Source organism: Epinephelus moara, chromosome 17 (assembly GCF_006386435.1).
Source record: "Epinephelus moara isolate mb chromosome 17, YSFRI_EMoa_1.0, whole genome shotgun sequence".
Lineage (NCBI taxonomy): Eukaryota > Metazoa > Chordata > Actinopteri > Perciformes > Serranidae > Epinephelus > Epinephelus moara.
The window spans coordinates 9,677,389-9,698,589 of NC_065522.1; the positions used below are offsets into that span (position 1 = coordinate 9,677,389).

The 21,201-nt window shown below is 42.3% G+C and overlaps 1 protein-coding gene across 3 annotated transcripts in view; it reads left to right on the plus strand.

Annotated features, from left to right (window-relative positions):
* The window catches only part of LOC126404194 (neurexin-2-like), an 813,153-nt gene that overhangs the window by 763,188 nt on the left and 28,764 nt on the right, over positions 1–21,201 (plus strand). For 2 of the 3 annotated variants that reach the window (XM_050067247.1, XM_050067245.1), the window contains one exon: positions 16,074–16,163. The exons of the other annotated variant lie outside the window; for it this stretch is intronic. In XM_050067247.1, the coding sequence (XP_049923204.1) occupies positions 16,074–16,163 (90 nt within the window). The remainder of the gene's footprint in view (positions 1–16,073; positions 16,164–21,201) is intronic. 3 annotated transcript variants of the gene reach the window in all.

The window sequence follows — 21,201 nt, forward strand, 5'->3', positions numbered from 1 at the left end:
TTCTGATTTTGTTTTTGTTTGGCGAAAGGGTGTGTGTTATTTTCAGCTCAGCACAGCCTGGACATAGCAGCCTCATTGCTGTTCTGCATTAAAACTAATTTGTTATCAGATTACATCATCTTCCTCTTGTTAGAGAAGTAAAGCAACATCTATCCCAAGGACAACTGCTTCAACAGAATGTTCATTAATAAAGCAGGTGGCCTAGGTTAGGATAATCCTCTGACTCATCCACTTATCATAACCTCACACATAATGCAGGAGTAAACCGCCCTCTGCTCAGCATCAGGTGTTGCTAGCTTCTGCATCACAAATTATTTCGCAGTAACCTCACAGATCATTAATTAAAATAAAAAATGATGAAAATTGAAAAGCTGAACTCTTATTAAATGAAACACACACTTCCTCAGCTGATTAAATTCAGGGATTTTGCTTCTACGGCCTTACTTTATCTGGTAGGATCAGTAGCAGACTTTATTCCTGCTACTGTTGTAGCAGCTGTGGGTAAACGGCAAAAGTTACAGTTGCCATGAGGTTATAATGTGATCACTGTAGCACAAGTAGAAAAAGTCACAAAGTCAGTGAGCTCACTGAGCAAAAGGTACCTAAAGTTTGCAAACATTAGCCACCATAAGCTGCTTGTCATACCAGATCAAGTGAGATTGTAGTGACATGAGTGTATGAAATTAAATAATGGTGTTTTACTGCTAATCAATTCAAACTTTCAAGTATAAGTGGAGCAAAGCGTAATTGCCTTTTTCAAAAGCTCCATAGTCTGGTCTTAACGAGTGTCACTGACATGAAAAGTTAATTCAAAAGGTTTTGGTTCTGCTGTTGTGATTTTCCCAGAGTTTGCTTGCTACTGATGCAGCAAAGGCTGTGTTGTAACACATCTTACATTTGATTTTCAGTTGAAGTGCACATCAATACAGAGCTACTCAGTCAATATTGGTTCATTCAGTCAACTAACAGCAATATCATTTCAGAATTATCAATATTTGTATCATAAAAATCCCATATTAGTCAAATCTTGTGGTTATCATGATGACATTTGCCTGTGAGCCAGTTTTCTGTGCACCCGTCTTTGTTTATAATTATTGTGTATAGGTCATAAACCCCACCCCCTTCATGGTAAAAGATGGGACATGGGCCAAACTAAAAAAATCAAAGTAAAAGTCTAATATTCTTTCTCCAAAGATTATTTAATTTTAGGACTTTATTATCACACTAATATTTGAATAAGTTAGATTTTAATGAGTTATTAAATGCTATAAAAAGAGGGTGTGACATCATGATTTACAGCTGTGTGTGTCAATTGGTGTGCTTGCGATTAATAAGGCTGCTCGCAACTGGGTTGGACGCTGGGCGGGAACTTGACACTGTGGCTCGACTTCCTGATTACTACTGCACAGACTCTGGCTCCAAAAGCACAAGATGGAGATGGCCGTATCTGGAATATTTGACTCCATTTTTGTACAGTGGGAGGACGAGGAGACGCGTCGTCCATCTTTATATACAGTCTGTGGTTAAGACACACTGAGGGAAGGTTAGATTTAGTGAGCGGGGGCCTGCTACAGCATTAATCCCCCTCTTATAAGGAGCCAGCCACCCTTGCAGCAGCTACTGCCTCCCGAACAATCAGAGTAGGAGAAGAAAGCGCTTCAAGGGAGAGAATGAGGCTGAATATACCATGTGTACGTAGCTATTTATGTACGGATGTATACATATACGGTCCCTTTTATGTTCTCATATGTTACCTGAATACCTGACTGCCCAGCTTTGTCTCTGCTTTGTCTTGCACCCCCCCCATCCTTCTCATGATCATCTTCTCTTTGCAAATCGCCTCACATTAACTTTTTTTTTCATTTTTTCAGTCATTCACCACAGCAGATTATGACATTACGGTAAGAAGGGAGCTTTGGAAAAAATCCACCCGTTTCCTGTGGGTTTATACCACACTTGGCATTTGGACTTCATTGCGATGCCCCCCCCCCCGCCCCCCGAGCTTTAGATAATCATGCATTTTACAACCGTTGTTATATTGTCACCATCGCAGCGTATTGGCTGTGATTACCATATTTTGCTGCCTCATAACCGTGCCGTTACGACCAATAAGAGCACACAGTGCAGCGTCTTTCTTCCACACTTACTGCTCTCACTTGTCAGTATTTACAGGCAGCAGATCTACCATAAAGCTGTCACTTTGCTTTAGGTTCTGACTGGGAATTGGAGAGAGGAAGTGGCAGGGGTGAGGTGGTCGTGCATGGATGGAGGGGTCGACGGCAGGGAGATAGAGGAGAGGAAAAGCAAAACTCTACAGCGAAGGGTTTGAGATGCTTTGTTGGGAAGTGATGGAGGTGGAGTGAGGGAGAGATGGAGAAGGTTGGAGAAAAAAAAAAAAAGAGGACCAGATCCAGTATACATGCTGGAAGCTGGCTGCTGTCACCGCTGTGATGGATGAGGCTTTGTATGTTACTGAATAATAAGCACTCCACAAATTGGATTGCATCACAGCAGGGAAGATTACATTTACGCAGTACGGTATGGTACAACACGCCCCTCACATGCATGCACGCACAGACACAATGGACAGTAGCCTGGCACAGTAATAATTTCAGAACTACTATTACAGCTACTTTATTACAAAATGTCTCTCTATTGAAATACATTGAGACACGACAGTCATTTTGAGTAGACCGACACGCCACTTAATACCGATCATAAATCAAGGATAGAAAAAGAAAGATACACAAGGCACAAAGAGAGGGCTATTGTCATTCCCTGTTTTCATTCTGTAAGGCGTTTCAGAGGTCTGTTCAGCGTGAAGGCTGACCATTAGAGAGGGAGGGAAGAAGAGAGACGTGTATTCAGGAGAGACTCTTTGTGCCAGCGAGGTCAGATCCAGCTCCTCCGACTGAGCTGTTAAATTGTTCTTACTCCTCGGATAAATGGTCAAAGAAAAGGGGTCAACAAAGCTCTTTCCTTCCTCCTACCCCTTTATCATGTCTCCACTGTTCTAGATATCCATCTTTGTCTTTGCGACCTCCACACTCCGGGAGAAAGAAAAGCATTTGTGAATAAGCAAGGAAGATAAAGAGACAATGTGAGGAGGGGATGCTGAACTGCTTCCCTCTTCCCTTTTGGCAAAAGCAATATGAGCACTCAGCAGTACCAGTTAAAATGCTAAAAGTAGGGGAGAGCAACAGGATTAGGACAGGAGAGGGGTGCACTCTATACAAGACAACACAGTCAGACAAATGGCTGGAGGCAGATGGACTTTAGCTGAGCGTGGACTAGATTTCACTTCACTAGCTCGGGCCTCGGAGCAAGGAGTATCGAAGCAGCTCTACGTGACATTGGTGGTTCACCAAGCAGAAGATGGTAGATGAGTTCGCGGGGTGATGCACAGAGCACAGTGTGGACTCAGAAACCATCTGTACCGTCCTATTGTTCAGGAGGAGCACCGCTGTATTCTGTAAGCTAGGCTCATTTGTCTGTTAGCTTCATTGTTGTCATTACTGTCATTAATGGTGCTTACGGTAATTACTACATGCAGTGCTGCAGCAGCACCGGGCAGTATGGCCTAATCTACTGAGTTACCCTTACAGCCTGTCATTAAGCTTAACTTTGGGTTAGTTCTGGTTGATTTGACTTCCATTTTAGGAGCATAAATGTTCAAAATAATGTTAAGAAAAAATGCAATTTGTACTGCTACTGTTAACATCGATTCCTTACAGTTCACCCCAAAGCAAAATTCTATATTTTGCCTCCTACTTGTAGTACTATTTATAAATCTTGTTTGTTTTGGTGTGAGTTGCAGAGCGTTGGAGATATTGGCTGTAGAGATGTCTGCCTTCTCTCCAATATAATGGAACTAGATGGCACTCGGCTTGTGGTGCTCAAAGCACCATTTATTTATTTATTTATTTATTTATTTATTTATCTCTTTCCAGAAATCACAACCCAGTTACTTAAGATCATCCACAGACCTTATTGTGAGCAGTTTCATGTAGGAACTATTTTCTGTCGACCAAACTACACCTCACAAATGTCCTTTTGGTAAATTTAATAAACCAACTTGGGTGGCAGTACGAGAAACACAGACATTTCGACAGGAAGTCTTCTTCAGTATGTCATGACATACCTATACATACACATACATAAGGACATTTGTGAGTGCTGGCATTTTTCCCTTTGTCGCTGTTTTTGTCCGTACAACTTTCGAGGGGATTTATTTTGAGAGTGCTTGCTTTTTTCCTACGTGATTTTGACCAAACTACACCTGCCAACCGTATTACCACACAGAAGGAAGCATGAATCTACTCATAGACAAGTGGCTTGTGCTCATTACAGCGCAAGATATAAACATTAATTAACCTCGACAGAGCTGTAACTATAGCAAGCTCAGTAGTGTCAGGTGAGCTAGCAGTAGATGCACACTTCCTTTTGCCTGGTGATGAGGTTGGTGGGTGTGCATCGGCAGAAAGAAAATAGTTCCTACGTGAACATGTTCACAACGAGGTTTGTGGAATATCTTCAGCAATCGGATCATGATTTCTGGAACGAGATGTTGCTGTTGAGTTTTTTTTAAATGTTTGTTTGCTTGTTTTGGGCACTTTGAGCACCACAAGTCAAGTGCCATCTTGTTCCATTATATTAGAAACATCTCTTCGGCTGATATCTCCAATACTCAGCAACTCGCACCAAAACTAGATGGATTGAAATCTAGATTAGGCTGCAGTTGATTATTTTCATTATCCACTAATCTGCCAGTTAATTTCTCTTTGATTAGAACTTTGATTGATTTGATACTTTACTATATCTTATTACTTATTTCTACACTTTTGTGCTTTATTTCAGTACGTGTCTGAATACAGGCCGGGGTGGGGGAGCCCCTCTGTGTGGAGATTGCTTGTTCTCCCCCTTAAATTGACTGTAGGTGTGTATGTGAGCATGAGTGGCTGTCCGTCTCTATGTGTTAGCCCTGCAATAGTCAGGCGACTTGTTCAGGGTGTACCCCACCTCCCGACCCCAGGAACAGGATAAGCGATTACAGAAAATGAATGCATGAATACCATAAGGTAGCTGAGTCTGAATTTAATGTGTATTGGCTAACTGAACACTTGAATTAAACATGGTCATTATTTTTCTTGTAGTTATTGGTGGAGTTTTTAAAGTCTAATAACACCCCCAAGCAAAAAACCCTGCAACCGCTAGTCCTCTCAGGACATTGATCTGTTACAATGCATAACTGACATTTGTCATAGTTTGCATTTGTGTTTTACTCGTCATTATATTCAAGAAAGTACAGCAAAAAAAGTCGGAGAGAGTTAATTGAGGTCATCCAGCTCAGTCACTTGTCACTGATGACAGTTTCCCCTTCATTCTGCGGGTTCTTATTGGGCCTCTGGTGCTCTGAGCCTCCTTCTGATTGGATCTCGCACAGTTGGAAGGTATCTCCAATTATTGGCCTGTGGCTATGGGATGATGGAGAGGGAGAGAGAGAACAGAGAAATAGTAAAGAAAGTAATGATGAGGAGAGAGAGAGAGAAGGAGACTCAGCTAAGTAGTGCAGAGCAGGAGAGGGAAAAGATTGCTTTAGGTAATTAGAGAAGTGACAACTTTGATTTCCACACGAGTGGTGTGGCTTTCTCTGGCTCACTCCGGCAGCCACCCTCGCACAAATCCACCGTGGCCGAGATGAAAGGTGGTGAGGATTCTGTCGAAGCAAGAAAAGAGTGGGGAAGAAATGAAAACGAGCGTGTTGGATTGATAACTGCCGCATAGATGAGCAAGCAGTTAAAACAGTGAGATATTTGTTTCAAGTGCATGCCGACACGAGCGGTGGTGATGTATTTACATTGAACAAAGGAGTGCGGTGGGTAGATAAATCGCTTTCTTTTCCCGCGCGTTTCACATGAAGAAACACAACTTGCTGCAATCTTTGGCTTTAATGAAAAAATGCACTGCAAAAATGGCATCTTTTTAATGTACATTTTATCCATTTTTGAGCCCTTAAAGTTGTGTTTTCTTGAAAGAAATCTGCCTGTGCACTAAGAATATTTAAGCAATCACATCACATCAGCAATCACTCTTGATTTTGGTACAACAATCTTTCTTATTCTGTCATGTTATTGACACCCTAGTAAATAACTGAAACAGGTTGAAATATCTATCTGAATGCTGCAGGCAGATTGTTATGCCTGCGCTGACAATAGCTGTAGCAAGAGATATTATGTTTTTCGGGTTGTATGTCCGTCCATCTTTCACATTCTTGATCGCCTTGAGGGAATTTCTTCAGGATGATTGTACTAGATTTTGGTGATCAAAGGTCAAAGGTCAAGATCAACATGACCTTGCATCCCTCTCATTCTTGTGAACCCGATACCTCAAGAATACTTTGAAGAACTTCTATAAATTTGGCACTAACGTCCACTTCAAGTCACTGATAAACTGATTAGAATTTGGTAATTAAAGGTCAAGATCACTGTGGCCTTACATCCATCTTAAACTTGTGAACAAGATATCTCAAGAGGGCCTTGAGGGAATTTCATCAAATTTGGCATAAACGTCCACTTGGACTCAAGAATGAACTGACAGGGGAGGTGGTCTGTGTGCTGTGTGAAGCATCCATGTCTTCCCAGACAAACTGTTGCTCTCCCCTACTTTTAGCAAACTGTAACTGCAACTTGGCCAACTTGACAGGTTCATATACAAATGCGAGGTGGATAATAAGACTTGTAGGAACAGACAAAAATAGCTTGATAAGATGGATATTTCTGCAGGGATGCATTTAGTAGCACAGGGTTACAGTGCATAGGCCAGTGTTTTTTTCTCCCCATCTGCTCCAAAACATCCAGTGGATATGAGAGCAATCCATCTAAAGTTACCTAATGAAAAACAGAATGAGGCTGGTTTGACAGAGAGAGGTTTCTGTGAGAGGGAGGGTGAGCGAGATGGCCGGTGGCCAATCGTCTCCAATGTAATCTCCATTCTTGTGGATGGATTTCCGATGTGGGTGTCCTGTACAAGGGCATCTGGCTGCCTGCAGAGCTACATGATATACAGTTGGCTCCTTGGAGAGTCTCCACACACACTCACGTGTACTAACACAGACGCACACATATGTGCTGATACAGAAGGAGACAGGGAGTGAGACAGAACGGTGTGTGATTCATATGCCAGATTATCAGCAGACTAGAATCCAGTTCTCCCAGACAGACACAGAAACAAGACACTCTACACTCCAAGCACGCCGCACAGGTCTCTCAGCCGTCCTCCACCTTGCTTTGTGTCTCCCCGAGGTGCCAGTCAATCAGTGTGCCCTTGCCTTGCCCCTAGCACAGCAGCTGTGATACCTACCCAGGACGGGTCCCATCATGGCGGTTAATCCAGCCGATGCTCCAGGCGCCAAACATGGGGCGCAGGAGGAGGACGGATAGGTTTCTGGCTTCCACATTGAAGACACCACACCAGTGTTTCAGACGTTCTGGGCCTCAGGGGGTCCAGAGCCGCAGGCATGTTGGCTGACCAAACATACAGCACTAGTGTGGATAAGTTTGGACCAGCCTCTGATATTTACTTGCACACAGTCGGCTCGGGTGCTTGGCTTAAATTAAGTTAAGCTATTTATATGCACCTATAATTAGAATACACAAGCTTTTTGCCCATATGTTCACCAATTATACAGTATGCCTGGTGAAAACCTAGGCCTGAATGCCTGGTGAAATGAATTACAGCTGAAGTAGATCATTAACACATACTTGTATTCTGAATGACCGTTCCTGAGAAAGATACAAGTCTAAAATGTTAAGAGCTATTTATCAAAGTCTATGTATTACCGTATTATCCCATATTATATGCATCACAGAGTTATTATATTCACCCAGTTTATTGTGACTGAGATATGATGTTTATATGTAGCTGCTCAAAATCAAATGATACAAATGCACAAACAAGAGAAAGGAAAAGAATGCTCCAGATCAAAGCAATAGCAGCAAGATATCCTGATTTTTAGTACCTAAAATGGGTCAGGCTGCAAATGTGAGTTAATGTGGAACCTTTCAGTTCATCTCTAAGGGGCGTTATCAACAGCTGTAGACCAAAATGCTCATGGATACAATTGGACAGTAGTGCTGACCAACGCACAAATGTTAACAGATTCCAGCATGCAGAGATGAGCTGTGATGGTGTAGCATCAATATGTCTGGAAATGTTCTTGTTCTTGTTCTTGCCATAAGCTGCGGCCATTTTGGTTGTTTTCGAAAATGCCTCAACAGCGCTTTTCTTTACTAAGCTAGGTTTATGCTCACTGTACTGTCCCCGCTGCAAGGGTGCACGAGCCAAAAATGGTGTCATCACACATTTTGTATTTAGCACGAAGAATCCACAAGTTTTCGGTCATCGTCTCAATCAAGCACCACATTAGATAAACAGTTGTGACTGGCCTGAAGAGGGCCAAGTCAGCTGGACATATGTCTGTCGCTACATCCACACTAATACATTTTGTTTTGAAATGTTTGACTATTTTTATGTGTATTAGGGGTGAGTTTGTGTACAAAAATCTTGAAACGTTTAGAGTGGGTAATTTTTTTCATGTAAACGTGTACACAGGTTTCACCGCTGGGTGGTGCTATTGCATTATGCCAGTAAAGCCCCAGTTATCCGAATACCAACCGAACGGGCCATTTAACCAACGCACCGTTTTAATAGAACGGAGCACGTGGGCTACTGACCTGTTGCCAAACCCGGTCTCACACCATTTCTTGTCATATTCACAGTTGTTACCGGCCAGCCCTTCAGTTTAAGACGGTGGCCGTGTGGGTGTGACGTAGTAGATGTTGTGGGAAGTAAAGCGGCGTATAGAGTGTACGGACGGGAATGCACTGTGAAAATAGTACTGTTCATGCTATGGGTGGTTGCAGTCTGTTACGGACGGGAATGCACTGTGAAAATAGTACTGTTCATGCTATGGGTGGTTGCAGTCTGTTAACAGTGTTTAGATAGGCTCCAGTTACAGCATAGTCTCTGAGAAGTCTCTGCTTATGCACGGACGTCAGTTCTGCATCCTCATTCTTCAAGCAGAGTTGGTCCGGACTCCTAGAGCTAGTTACCAGCAACGAGCCAAGTTGTAAAGATAATCCACAGAAAACCAGTGTCTCCCAACTACGGTTCAGAGCGCCAGAATGGAGAAGGTAACACAGTCTATCACAGTTAGTCAACAATTACTATCACCCCCCTCCCCTAAAAAAAAACAAAAATGTTTTTTGTGTACTAATTTTTCATAACCGTTTATGATCTCACATGTACACGGACTCACCCCTAACGTGTACACCTAGCATTGGCACTATTCTGGCGTTTTGGAACCCCTAGAAAATGGATGCATTTTAGCTTAGATGGTTGGAAACAACAACTTTTGTGAACAATAAAGCAGACACCTACATTCACTTTGAAATCGGCCCTATCAGCCACAACTTGTTAGGTCAAAACATTACTAGGTCAACATACCTTTTGTGATTTTATCCTCCTTGTGTGGGTACTCCTGTCCCATTGCCATGGCTTCCTCTGGCTCTAATTATGTTGCCATATTTGCTTTGCACAGACTCCCAATTTGTTTTCCGTTCTATTGACCGCCTTGTTTCACTTTCAGCAACTGTTCCTCCTCTCTGTCAGTCCAAGCAAAGAAATCTCTGGTCTTAGTTTGTGCCATCTCTGTAGAGTTTTCTGCAACTAAGCAACCACCTGCAGAGTAGACAATTAGCTTCCTGTTTCTAGGGGTAAACTAGCCTCGAAATCCAGACCCAAATCTAGAAAGATTTAGGGTCTGGCCATGAGTAATGCAAATGGCCCAACTCGAGGGACGGCACCAAGCATGCATTTGAAAATATCACTGCACGCAATTGGATAACACTACGACCAATCAGAACAATACACGGGGTGACGTATACGCTTAGCTACCAGCGGAGCTAACTGGTAGATTAGACTCTTGCCTTATCCGGTTGGCAAAACAGCAAAAACATCCTTCTTGCAAAGGAAAGACTCGAGCGCCGTCTTCTGTTCCTCTTTTCGAGAAAAGGCCAAGTCTAACTCGTTCATTGTAGCAGCCATAGCTGTTTCAAACAACTGTTGTTCATCCGTAGCCATCTTGCAATGTTTACTGACTGATTCTGGACTTTGTCGTCGCAGCGCTGTCGTCATCTGTTTAGCTCGCCTCTGGCCCGCCTATATCAGATACACCGATGTGATTGGTGCAGCTCGGTTTCATGGGCATAGATAATGAGCATCATTACTGATTGCCAGAGTGAGTCGCTGAGCAAATTCAAATTGTGCTCTCGCGAGAACTCTGGATTTCCAGGGTAGGGGTAATCTGCATATGTTGTGCATTTGCTGGCGTTAGTATGGATGGAGATTATTTCCGAAACTGTGCTAAACACACGTGTGTACGGAGATTGTTTTCGTTTTAAAATGCAGACACATCTGACAGAGCAAATCAAACATCTCACAGATTCATTTGGTTCAGAGGGTAGGGTCAAGCCCAAAAACACTAATATCTTTCCTATCATGCAACCAAAAACATCTTTCATTGGACACTTCCTGACTGTTAAGCACCCACAGCTTTCAAAATTCAACACCTCAAGATTATTATGTGGGCTTTTAATTATACCTTTTTTGTCTGAAGCCCAAGCTGAGATGACCCTTGACTAGTGCTTTCACTTTGACATGTGAAATCAGTGGAATGCCCCTTTAAGGTGATGTTAATCTGCACAAAAACACACCCTAGCCACTGATGTCCATTGGTCGATGTTGGTCATTACAGAAAGAATATATGCCTCAACAGTTTAAAGCCAGTGTTTGATTTGCTGGTTTATTTCTCTCTCTCTCTTGTTTATCGGATTTCCTTGAGCGCCAGGTCCGATAGTATTGTTTCGCCGTCTTTCACATCAGGCAAAGGGAATAGTCTTGGGAGCGGAGTGAGTGCGATAATGGCAGTGAGGGAGAAGACGAGGGCCCAGCTGTTTAATCTATCCCCCCATTCTCATGCAGAGCAGGCTTTAGCTGGTGGGGAGGAGAGCGAGAAGGGAGAAGTTTCGCTGGTTCACTCAGAATGACTTATTTCTCCAAGGATCCGAGCGCAAACAGATGCAAACAAACAAGCAGGACACGGAGGAATTTAGATTCTCTGACAGTGCAGTGTGGATGACACAAAAAAAACCTGTCCAACAGAACTTTGTCGGATTACTTTCCCGTTGGCTCTACATGCTTCTCATTCATCACATCACATTCTGCTCTCCGTGGTTTCCATCACTTCCTCGTTTTTTTTTTCCCCTTGTCCATCTTTTTGTTTTGAGTAGATGCACAAAGCCATTGTTTGTCGATTGCACTGTCATTTTTGGGCTGTTGATGAGGATGTTGTCACTCACTTGTGTTTGTCGGAGAAAGAATACACAGACATTTGCATACTGTACACACACTCTTCACTTTTAGCATTCATTACTTCCTCCACTATACACTGAGTCAGACTGTGTGTGTGTAGTAATGGATGGCAGTGCCTGTGTCACAATGTACCACATTTAATCTCCTAGTAATATACTCACTCTGTTACCAGGCAATGAAGAAGGATGGAAGGATTAAATGGAGCGAAGGTGAACAAAACAAAAGGAGGGATTTAAGGGGGCAAGTGAGAGGAATGTAGGAGGAAGAAATAGACTTTGGATGAAGGGAAGAAATAAGGAGCAGAAGAGTGGATGAATAAAAAGAGAAAATTGTGGTGGAAGGAATGGAGGAAAGTAGGACAAAGGACGAAAGAGCAAAAGCTAATGAAGAAATAATGGAAAAAGGAGGGAATTGGGGAGCAAAAAGGAGGTAATGAAGATGCAAGGAGAGAACAGGGCATGGAAGGAATTGGGGAGAAAGGAATCAAAATGGACATAGGGTAAGAAAAAGGATGTAAGGAAGTGTGGATGAATGATTGTTTGAGAGAAAGGGAAGGACAATTGGAGAAGAAGAGTAGTTTGAGGGAAAGAAGTGAGCACGAAAGAATGAATACATGAATAACACAAGGGAAACTGATGAAGAAAACAGTGATGGAAGCAAAAAAGGAAGGAAAAACATTCCATAGAGGAGCCAAGGAGGAGAAGGAATGGTAGTTTGCTGGCCGCAGTGTGCAACAGCTGCCACCAGAGGGAGAAATACATCTCTCCAGTTGATACTCATGATCAACCATTACTTGGATGATAAAATGGACCCTTCATAGGATTACTGGAAGTGGCTGCCTCAGTGGGATTCAAACAAGAAAAGTTTAAAGAGGGAGGGGGTTTAGTCAGATTTGTGGACGAGATAGCAGATGCAGCAGTAGGAGAACATGCACGCACACAGGATTGATTCATCTCGCTAAGGACTGCTGCCTCCCACTATTTTCCCTTCACTCTGTTATTATTTTGATCGCCTTTTCTCAGCAACCCCACCCACCTCACCCCTCTCATTTCCCCCTCCATCTTTCCCTCTCCTCTCTCCGTCTGCCTCCTCCTGCTCGACTTCAGTGATTGCTGCGGAGTGCCCATGTCATCTCTAAAATAGGGTTGTGTGTGTGTGTGCGTGGTGCACTGTAATTGCTGCACCGCCTTTCCGGAAGGCAGAGTATTACCTGACTAATCTTAAGTTTGGTGTGAACACATGCATGTAATTGGTCACACTAACATGCTGCAGTACAGTTCTGAGAACAGTTTGGTGCTGCTACAGATGGTTTTAAGTCACTAGAAGCTACTGGGAATTGTATTTTAAAAAATGTCTCCACCCCCCGTAGGGTTAATTAAGATTTTATTGCAGGTAATAAAAAGAATCATTACTGGCAATTATATATTATAGAAAGATGAAAACATCTACTAACATGTAATTTCCTGCATATGACCTGCACTCCATTCTCACTCACATGAACACAGAGCTCTGTTTGCAGCATTTAAATGGCACTGAGTCATATGCATTACATTGGAACCACCTACTCTTACATGCTGTTCGTCCTCTATATGCGTCTCTATCCATCTGCCAGCTATCATTCATTCCACTCCTTTTTTCTCTGTTCAATTCTCATTACCTTCTTCCACAGCGGCCCTCTTTCCCATGCACAAACAACTGTTCATATACAGTATGCTCACGCACACACCTCCTCAGACTGCGTGAGCCATTATTGCGCAGGCAGGCGTGGGTAGAGAGACCCCTGGGGAGTGGAAGTAGGTACTGCAGAACTGAGAGGTGGTCTATTTTAGATCACTGCAGCAGCACAGAGCAGTGGGGGGAAGCAAAATCAAAGTATACTAGTTAGGATGCAGGATATACTTCAGAGCGTGGCTGTTTACTGTTAAGATGTTGGTCCCAAACTCTCCTTCAGTCTTTAAATTGTCTCTCTGCAGACAGTTTCATCAGCCAATGGCAAATTGCTCACAATGTGGTTTCAGAGACTGTTTCAGAGGCTTAGTTGATTTAGGGTGAAAACACAGCTGCAGTTCATTACGAAATCTTTTAAGTCTGATTTCAAAGTTGGGTGGGGGACACATGAAACAGAGGGTTTGGGGGTAGTATCAAACACTCATTTGACTGATTTCTGGTTAATTTTTTTGCACCAATTTGTGCATTTTCTGCATCAATTCAGTGTAAATTTGGAATGTCAGTTTTGGTTAATACCCATTAAAACATAACTAATTGGTTAATTTTTTTACGAAAACAAAAAAACACACACAAAAATGACGTGAAATAATATTTTGTGACGCAAATGTCTTGCCTTTTAATTTATTTCATGTTGACTTTGCTAACAGACAGCCAGCTGGCTGCATTAACATGTAGAAAACATAGCACTCTCCAATATCCACTGGTTAGCTAACTTTAGCCTTGACCGCTCTGCACCACACAGGACAGTTTGCTGCAGAAACATGGTAGCCACCATCCGCTCTCCCCCAGGTTGCCTCAGTGAGTAAGCGGCTTCATTTTTGGTCGCAAATCCTCTTTAGCATAGTTGACTATATTAGCACCATTAGCTGTGCTGACACTGTTAGCAGTGCTAACAGAGCTAAGAGTGATAACATAGTTTTCAATGCTTAGAAGGGTTTGCAGCTAAAATTGAGCTGCTTACTCACCAGGATGACCTGGTGGAAAACCGAAGGGTGGGCACAATTTTTCCACAGCAGTGCTGTTGGGCCAGGACGGCATTACTAGTGCTAAACATTGAATGACTGGCACATCTAGCTAGCTCCCACCTGCACTTGTTTGGTGTGCAGTGCAACAGACAGAAGAGTAGCAAATAAACCTATAGATGGACATGTGTTACAGGTCAAAAATATTCTTGGCGGTTGACTGATTAATGTTTGATCATGGACATTTCTAGTGTCAATCTGCGCTGTAACTAATGATTATTTTCATTACCAAATAATCTGGCAATTATTTTCATGATAAATCATTTAGTCTAAAAAATAAAAAAATAAAAAAATTGTGAAAAATGCTCATAACAATTTTCCAGAGCCCTAAGTGATGTTTTTAAATGGCGTCTTTTGTCCAACCAATTGCCCAAAATCCAATGATTCTTTATTTACTATCATAAATGACAAAGAAAAACATCAGATTCTTTCATTTGAGAAGCTGGAACCTATAAATGTTTGACATTTTTGCTTGAAAAATGTCTTAACCAACATTCTATTATCAAATTCTTAATTTTCAAGTTTCAGTTGACTAATTGATATATTGGAGGGGGGCAAATTAACATTTCTGCTTGATGAGTAGCTTGATTTTTCTGATTGGTATGAGTTCTGCTGTGCTTGGGGTAGTCGGGAGGGGGTAATTAAGTACACTTTGAGCATACTGTGGGCTACTTTAAGCTCTTAGAGTAATTTGTATCACCTTGTTTGTAACAAGTGACACATTTTTTATATCGTTTATCACTCATAAATGTTGGAAGTTGGATAATGTCCAGTGAATTCTAATTGTAACAGCATGTTCCTCCTTTTCTGGGAATCCCCCAGAACTTTGTCCCTCCTCAAGGACGCCTGGGGATTCCCTGACCCCATTTTTTGGGAATCACTGTGCCAGTATAGCCTATAATCTGCCACAATTGCCGTTTGACATAGACAATAAATCCTAATTAAGCCTCTGACATTGCCACCACATTAGACTTCATCAAACCCCCAGCCTGGCCACCATCAGCCCTCATCTCCCCTAATTCCAGCTCCGTCTCTATTGACAGTGCTGGAGATGTACGCAGCACGACCCCGAGGTTGATTGAAGTGAAGTGAGGGATAATAAGTTTGCGCAGCGGCGGTGAAACTTCTTTGACACGCTGATGAAGTGATGCTAATTGCCAAGTGCCACTGAGAAGTGCTCAATTAATGCATAAGGGGGAAAAAAACCTGGGAAAAACAGTGCTGACAGTTTCACTAAATCCTTTTTCGCTTTAGTTGAAGTAGAGGATTCAAAGTGAAGTGATGCTCCAATGGCAGAACGCCATCCTGTTGTCGGATTTGGGAGGAAAGGATATTCTAATCAGAAACTCTTTGTGTGCAACAGGAGCTAAAATATGTCTTCCTTGAAACAACCATGAAATGTATATTAGCACTGTGTGATTATCTCATGCTCATGTGAAATAACAATGCTTTATTGCTGACATTGAAATGTGTGTTTTTTTCTGCTGTATTCATTCACAGTGTAGTAATTCTGTTGTTCAATGACTGCTGGTTCTGTGTGTGATTCTAGCTGTATTTACTTCTACTGCTAATGCATTTCTAAAGTGTATTCACTTTGCGGATAGCTATCATGAGTTTCTACGAATGTAATCATACTATACCTAAATAATTCATAAATCTGTTTAACTTGTTAGTGCATTTAAAAAACACTTAAACTCAAGGTAACTAGAATGCTTTTCTAACCAAACAAACCAGCCCAAAAACACATCCTCAAGTTCTTCCTGTCCTAACTAAAGCTGATTTAAAGTACATAACTTGCTAAACATTTGCCATGTTGCCCTTCTAACCTCTAACCTTTCAACTTCCAGATTTCTTTGTAACCTCTCTTAATTTGTCTTCTCAAATTTCTTAAAGGGAACTTTGATAATGAGCGCCTGGCTATTGCTAGACAAAGAATCCCATACCGACTCGGTCGGGTAGTTGACGAGTGGCTACTCGACAAAGGTAATAAAATCCCTTTAACTCCACTAATGATCTAACCGCCTAACCTACCGTTAACCACCACTCTGGAGGAGGTGCAGTGCCACGCAGCAGGGGTGAATGTGATTTGGCTCTTCTAATAGAACTGTAGGTCCCCTTTAATCCACAGCAGATTTAACATGCATAATAATAATTGGCTGATATATCATAACTCATTCCATTCAATTATTCCCTTTTTCAATTGGTACCTGAAAACTACCTTGGAAATTAAACATTGTTAGAATATATGATCATATATTTGCCAAACCTTTACATCCTAGTTTGCCCAGTTGAGGCAGCTCACTGTATAATATTGGCAATTTCTTTTTAAGGTTTTCATTAATATTGCCATTCAAAAGCATTGCAGATCTCCAGGGGACCATATCCAAAGCACCTTAAACTGGGGCTGCATCTCTTCAGAGAATTAACCCCCAAATAACCCGACATAACCCCCTAATAACCTAACCACATGTAAATAGCCTATTGATTCCGTTTTTTCTTTCCTGTGTCTTTTGTTGGCTGAATGTGAATCTGCATATATTTAATCATTCATGAAAACAAAAATTATTACTGGATTTTCAAGAGAAAAAAGAATCCCCCTTGAAAGTCACTAAAAGTTAAAGGGACTGTTGAAGTGTTTGTTCAGTAATCAGTCTATTTGCAGCATGTGGGCGCACATATTTTTCCGCCCCGATATTATGCATATAACAAACGCCAGAAGTGCCGAATGTGGTCCCATCAAAGTGATGATTCTTTAACCCTTTGAGTGCCGAATGTCCCAACCTCTTTGTCTTTGTCTTGTGCCGTGTGTTTGTGCTGCTGAAGGTGGTTGATTCTTTAAAAGAAAAGAGGAATAAAATAAATCAGTGTAGCGGAATCTTAAAATAGTTTCTGTGTTGCAGTAGAAAGCATTACAGACATTTATTTGTCATGCACTACTGTGCATATTGTGAAGTCTGGTAGTTTCAAACGAGAGAACATACAGTACCATTTAGCAGAATAAAGCAGTATAAGGTTTTGGTGTAGATTATCAGAAAGTCCAAAAGTCTGAGGCTTTATCTTTTTTATTTGCATAAGAGATGTATGGAGATTATCGCAAATTAAGACCTTCAAGCATTAGCCAATTATCTTTAGGAGCTCCTTTGAAACGGTATTGTGAACGATAACACACAGTGATGAATTCAGAAGATAAAATTTGTCTCTGAGAGCAAAATGAAGTATTCATGCGACAGACAAACAAGATAAATGAAAAGCGCTTGCATATTTATTTCATGGAAGCAAAACAATCCTTGCATTCATCTGCAGCTCCTATAAACTGACTTCTCTGCTCTCCTCCGGTACGTCGGGGAAACGCACTTCTGCTGAGGGTAGTTAGGACACAAATTAGAATCAAAAAGGCTTGGGAGATGAAAGTTGAATGAAAAACTGGATCAATAAAAAATGACTTGCCCACTTATAAAAATGATTTACGCATGCCTTGAAAGTCTAAAGAGAATGAGCTATGTATAATTCTCTTTCTTCCATAGTTTGAAAATGAGTCTGCATCCAATCATTTAGATGAGAACATTGAGAAAGTAGGAAGACAAAATAAACAAATAATCCCTGTCAAACCTCAAGTGAGGGCTTTGATCAGGGTGCGATTTTGGAAAAATGTTGCTTATTTGTTAATTTGATTGGATTCGTTAATGAAGTGTCATACACACGTCATGGACTGAAGAGGCACAGTGGTTTTGGAATTTGTGAGATATCGTTTGCATATAAGACATGTTAGCCTAGATAATGAGGGGGATTAGCGGACATTTCCGAGCTCAAAGGGTTAAAGCTGTTTGTTGCTTTGATAAGGAAGCGGCTAGAACACAAAGCTAAGAACCTTCTAAGCAGAATCTAACCACCTAACAGCAAATCAAACTCCACCCACACTAACCGCTGAGGGCTTCTCTCATGATCTCCCCACCTTCCACCGCAAAATTGAAACCATTCGAGAAACTCTGCCAGCTTTGCCCTGCTGGTGACAAATTCAGAGAGCCCTCAGTTATAACCTTGTTATAAATGATGTTTTAACATTTGAGCGCTAATTGGACCTGGATGTCAGTATTTGGAAGAACTTGGACAGGTTGCGGCGATCCTCTGGACAAAAACGAACCTAAAAAAAAGCTAACTAAGTTCTAACCACTACTAAATGAAGCAACTCTCCAGCTGGCATCTTCTTCCCCTTGTCTCCACATCCGCCCTAATGCAAAACTCAGAGGGTTAAAACAAAGCAAATAACTGAACACCAAATTCAAAAAAATGACGCATCTGCTCTGGATGATTTCAGCAAAATGTGTTTGAAATGAAGGTCCCTTTAACATTTATTGTTTTCACCACTATGGAAAGTGTTTGAATGTACTGTTCTGTGTATCATATGCTGTGCAGGGTGAGGGGTTTATGTATGAAAGAAATTACAGACTCTTGTGTGGTAAACAGCCTGAACCATCCTCTGTAATAGATGTCCAGTAATAGTCCAGGCTGTGTTACCAAAATGGGCTTTTGGTCTCCAATATGTGGTGATTTTATTACATGAATGCCTCAAAGGGTCTTGACCAGAGTGCACAATACAATCAGCCCCATGGGTCTCCTCTCCAAGTGCCTCTAATGTTTCATCAATTCTGTAAAATTTAACAGAAAAACTTCCAGATCTCATTGGTGCTACAACAGTGCCATTGATGGAAACAACATAACAGCACTAATCGCCCACAATAACTCTCACAAATCTGTGTTTTAGTCCCACTGGGATATAATGGCGCCGCACTGTCACTGCATCTCATTCCGAAGCCCTTATCCCATCTCCGCTACTGTGTGTGAGGCAGATCAGAGCAAGCATCTCTGGCCGGCTCTGTGCCCGCTGACTAAATCCAAAACGGCAGCCATTACAGGGACCCAATGGAGGGGAAAAAATCAGGGTGCCAAAAGTTTTCAACAGCTCTATCCGAGCCCAAAACTTACTGAGATGCATCCCCTTTTTTCCTTTCGTCTTTCTCTTGCCTTGTGATGGATCTGTCATTCCAGGTTTTCTGCTCTTTATCTACCCTTCCTACCCCTCACTCTCCTTTATTCTTCTTTTCCTTTGACCGTCAACACCAGCCCTCACCGAAAACTTGGCAAGCATTCTCTTTGTCAGTGCACCCTGTTTCTTTAGAAACAACAATAATGTGTTACTGTTTCCTGATCTCATCAGGGAGCTCCACAAGAAAATAAAGATTACAAATAACCAGCAAGAATCAATTCCCCTTAGCTGTTCCCTTTAGCAGATGAGCAAGGAAACGAATAAAGCTCCCTGAAGAATTGGAGCTTTATATCTTCTTCTGGCGAAGAGTCTATCCCTCTGGAGCTCTCCAACAGCATGACGATCAAGCTCTGAGTTGAGCTACATGAGTGCAGGGAGGAATACTACAACACCGGGTCTCTGTGGCCTAAAAACTAGAGCAAAGCTGAAGAAACCAGGTTTAATGTTCAGTGTTTAATGGTCTGATGTAAGCTCCCCCATTCCCTAATCAAAGGCAATCAAGTCCTCCCACTTGGTGTGAGGCCAGAGCCCAAATCAACATCTCCAGGCCAGGCATTGGTCCAGATCTGCTATTCATGATCCCGGCTTCATTTCAGAGATTCTCTCACATCAGGCCGCAGTCAACAGAGAGTAAATCTGTCTGAGTCTGCCTTTCAGCAACCCCATGGTGAGCTTTGTATCCCACTGAGTTACTATCTTGTTCTCATTTGATCTCCCTGCACTATTATGGCCATATTTGAGGGAAGTAGGGGGAAAATTGTATGAATTTTAACATGCTTGCTCATGAGTAGAAAAGTGGCTGCAAGAAAGCGGCTCTGAAAGAAGGGCCACTTTGCTGTTATTTCATGGTCCCCTACCATGAAATGGCCTAAAAACAGCACAGTCACAGCTGGAGTGAATAAAAGAGAGAAGATTGTCCCTCGCTAACCACCGTGCCATCTCTCTTTATGTCTGTGCATCGACAGTATCACCTTCTTAAGATCTATGTACAGATATAGGATCAGAGACAGAGCCACATCTGATAAAATCCGATCTACTGTCTCCAGAGTCCTGTGGATTCGGCGCCACAATCTCAGTGCCCTCAGCTGCCTTCAAGGACCTCAGGGCTCCATGCTGCCTCACAAGGCTTTCAGTCGAGCTTCATGCCGCATTTGGTCCCTCATCTCCATTGTCAAACACAATTAATTCATAGTGTTCTACCCAAACCAGCCCAGCTTCTGAGGAGTAAAAAAGCAAAACGCTCTTAATTACCAAAGAGAGCCTTGTGCCGAGGAGATAACTTGGGAACACTTCATAATCGACTTTGTCAGCATCCCACCCCACCCCCATTGTGCTCCAGTCTTCGACTTTCTCCCTCCGTATTCTTTTTTCTTTCTGTAGAGAAGAAAATGGAAATAAGGGGGAGTTCTTGTTTGTTGATACAGATACTAGAAATTCTGCAGGCGCATGAAGGATTTGTGAACACAAACCCATAAAGACTGTGCGTGCAAATGGTCCAACTTTCTGTTCCGCGCATCACAAAGCAGTGTATTGACTGAGGTGAATTCTGGGCCATCCCTCCCACCCTGCGACTCAGCTAAGAGAAAACATTTGAGATAGAAGCTCCTTGCAACCATATGGCATCCCTCCTCTCTGTGAGATAACAGGAGTAGAAGGAGGAAGAGAGAGGCGTAATGATGACGGTGGAGGGAGAGAGATACTGCTCTCTCCAGCTGCAGTCCTTTTCATATCCCCTCCACCGAGGATGGTTACACTTAGATCATCCTCCCCATCCCCCCCTCCAATCTCCCTCTGCCTCCCCCCAGACAATCACCTCCTCCAGGTTAGCGGCTAACAGCCAGGGGAGAGCACAGTATCAAGCCACCGTCCCCTCCCATCCTCCTACCTACATTCTGGGGGTTGAAGCAGACATACAGCCATTATTTCACAGCCTCTGAAAAGCAATCTCTGCATTAACACGCAGAGTGTGGCCCTAGC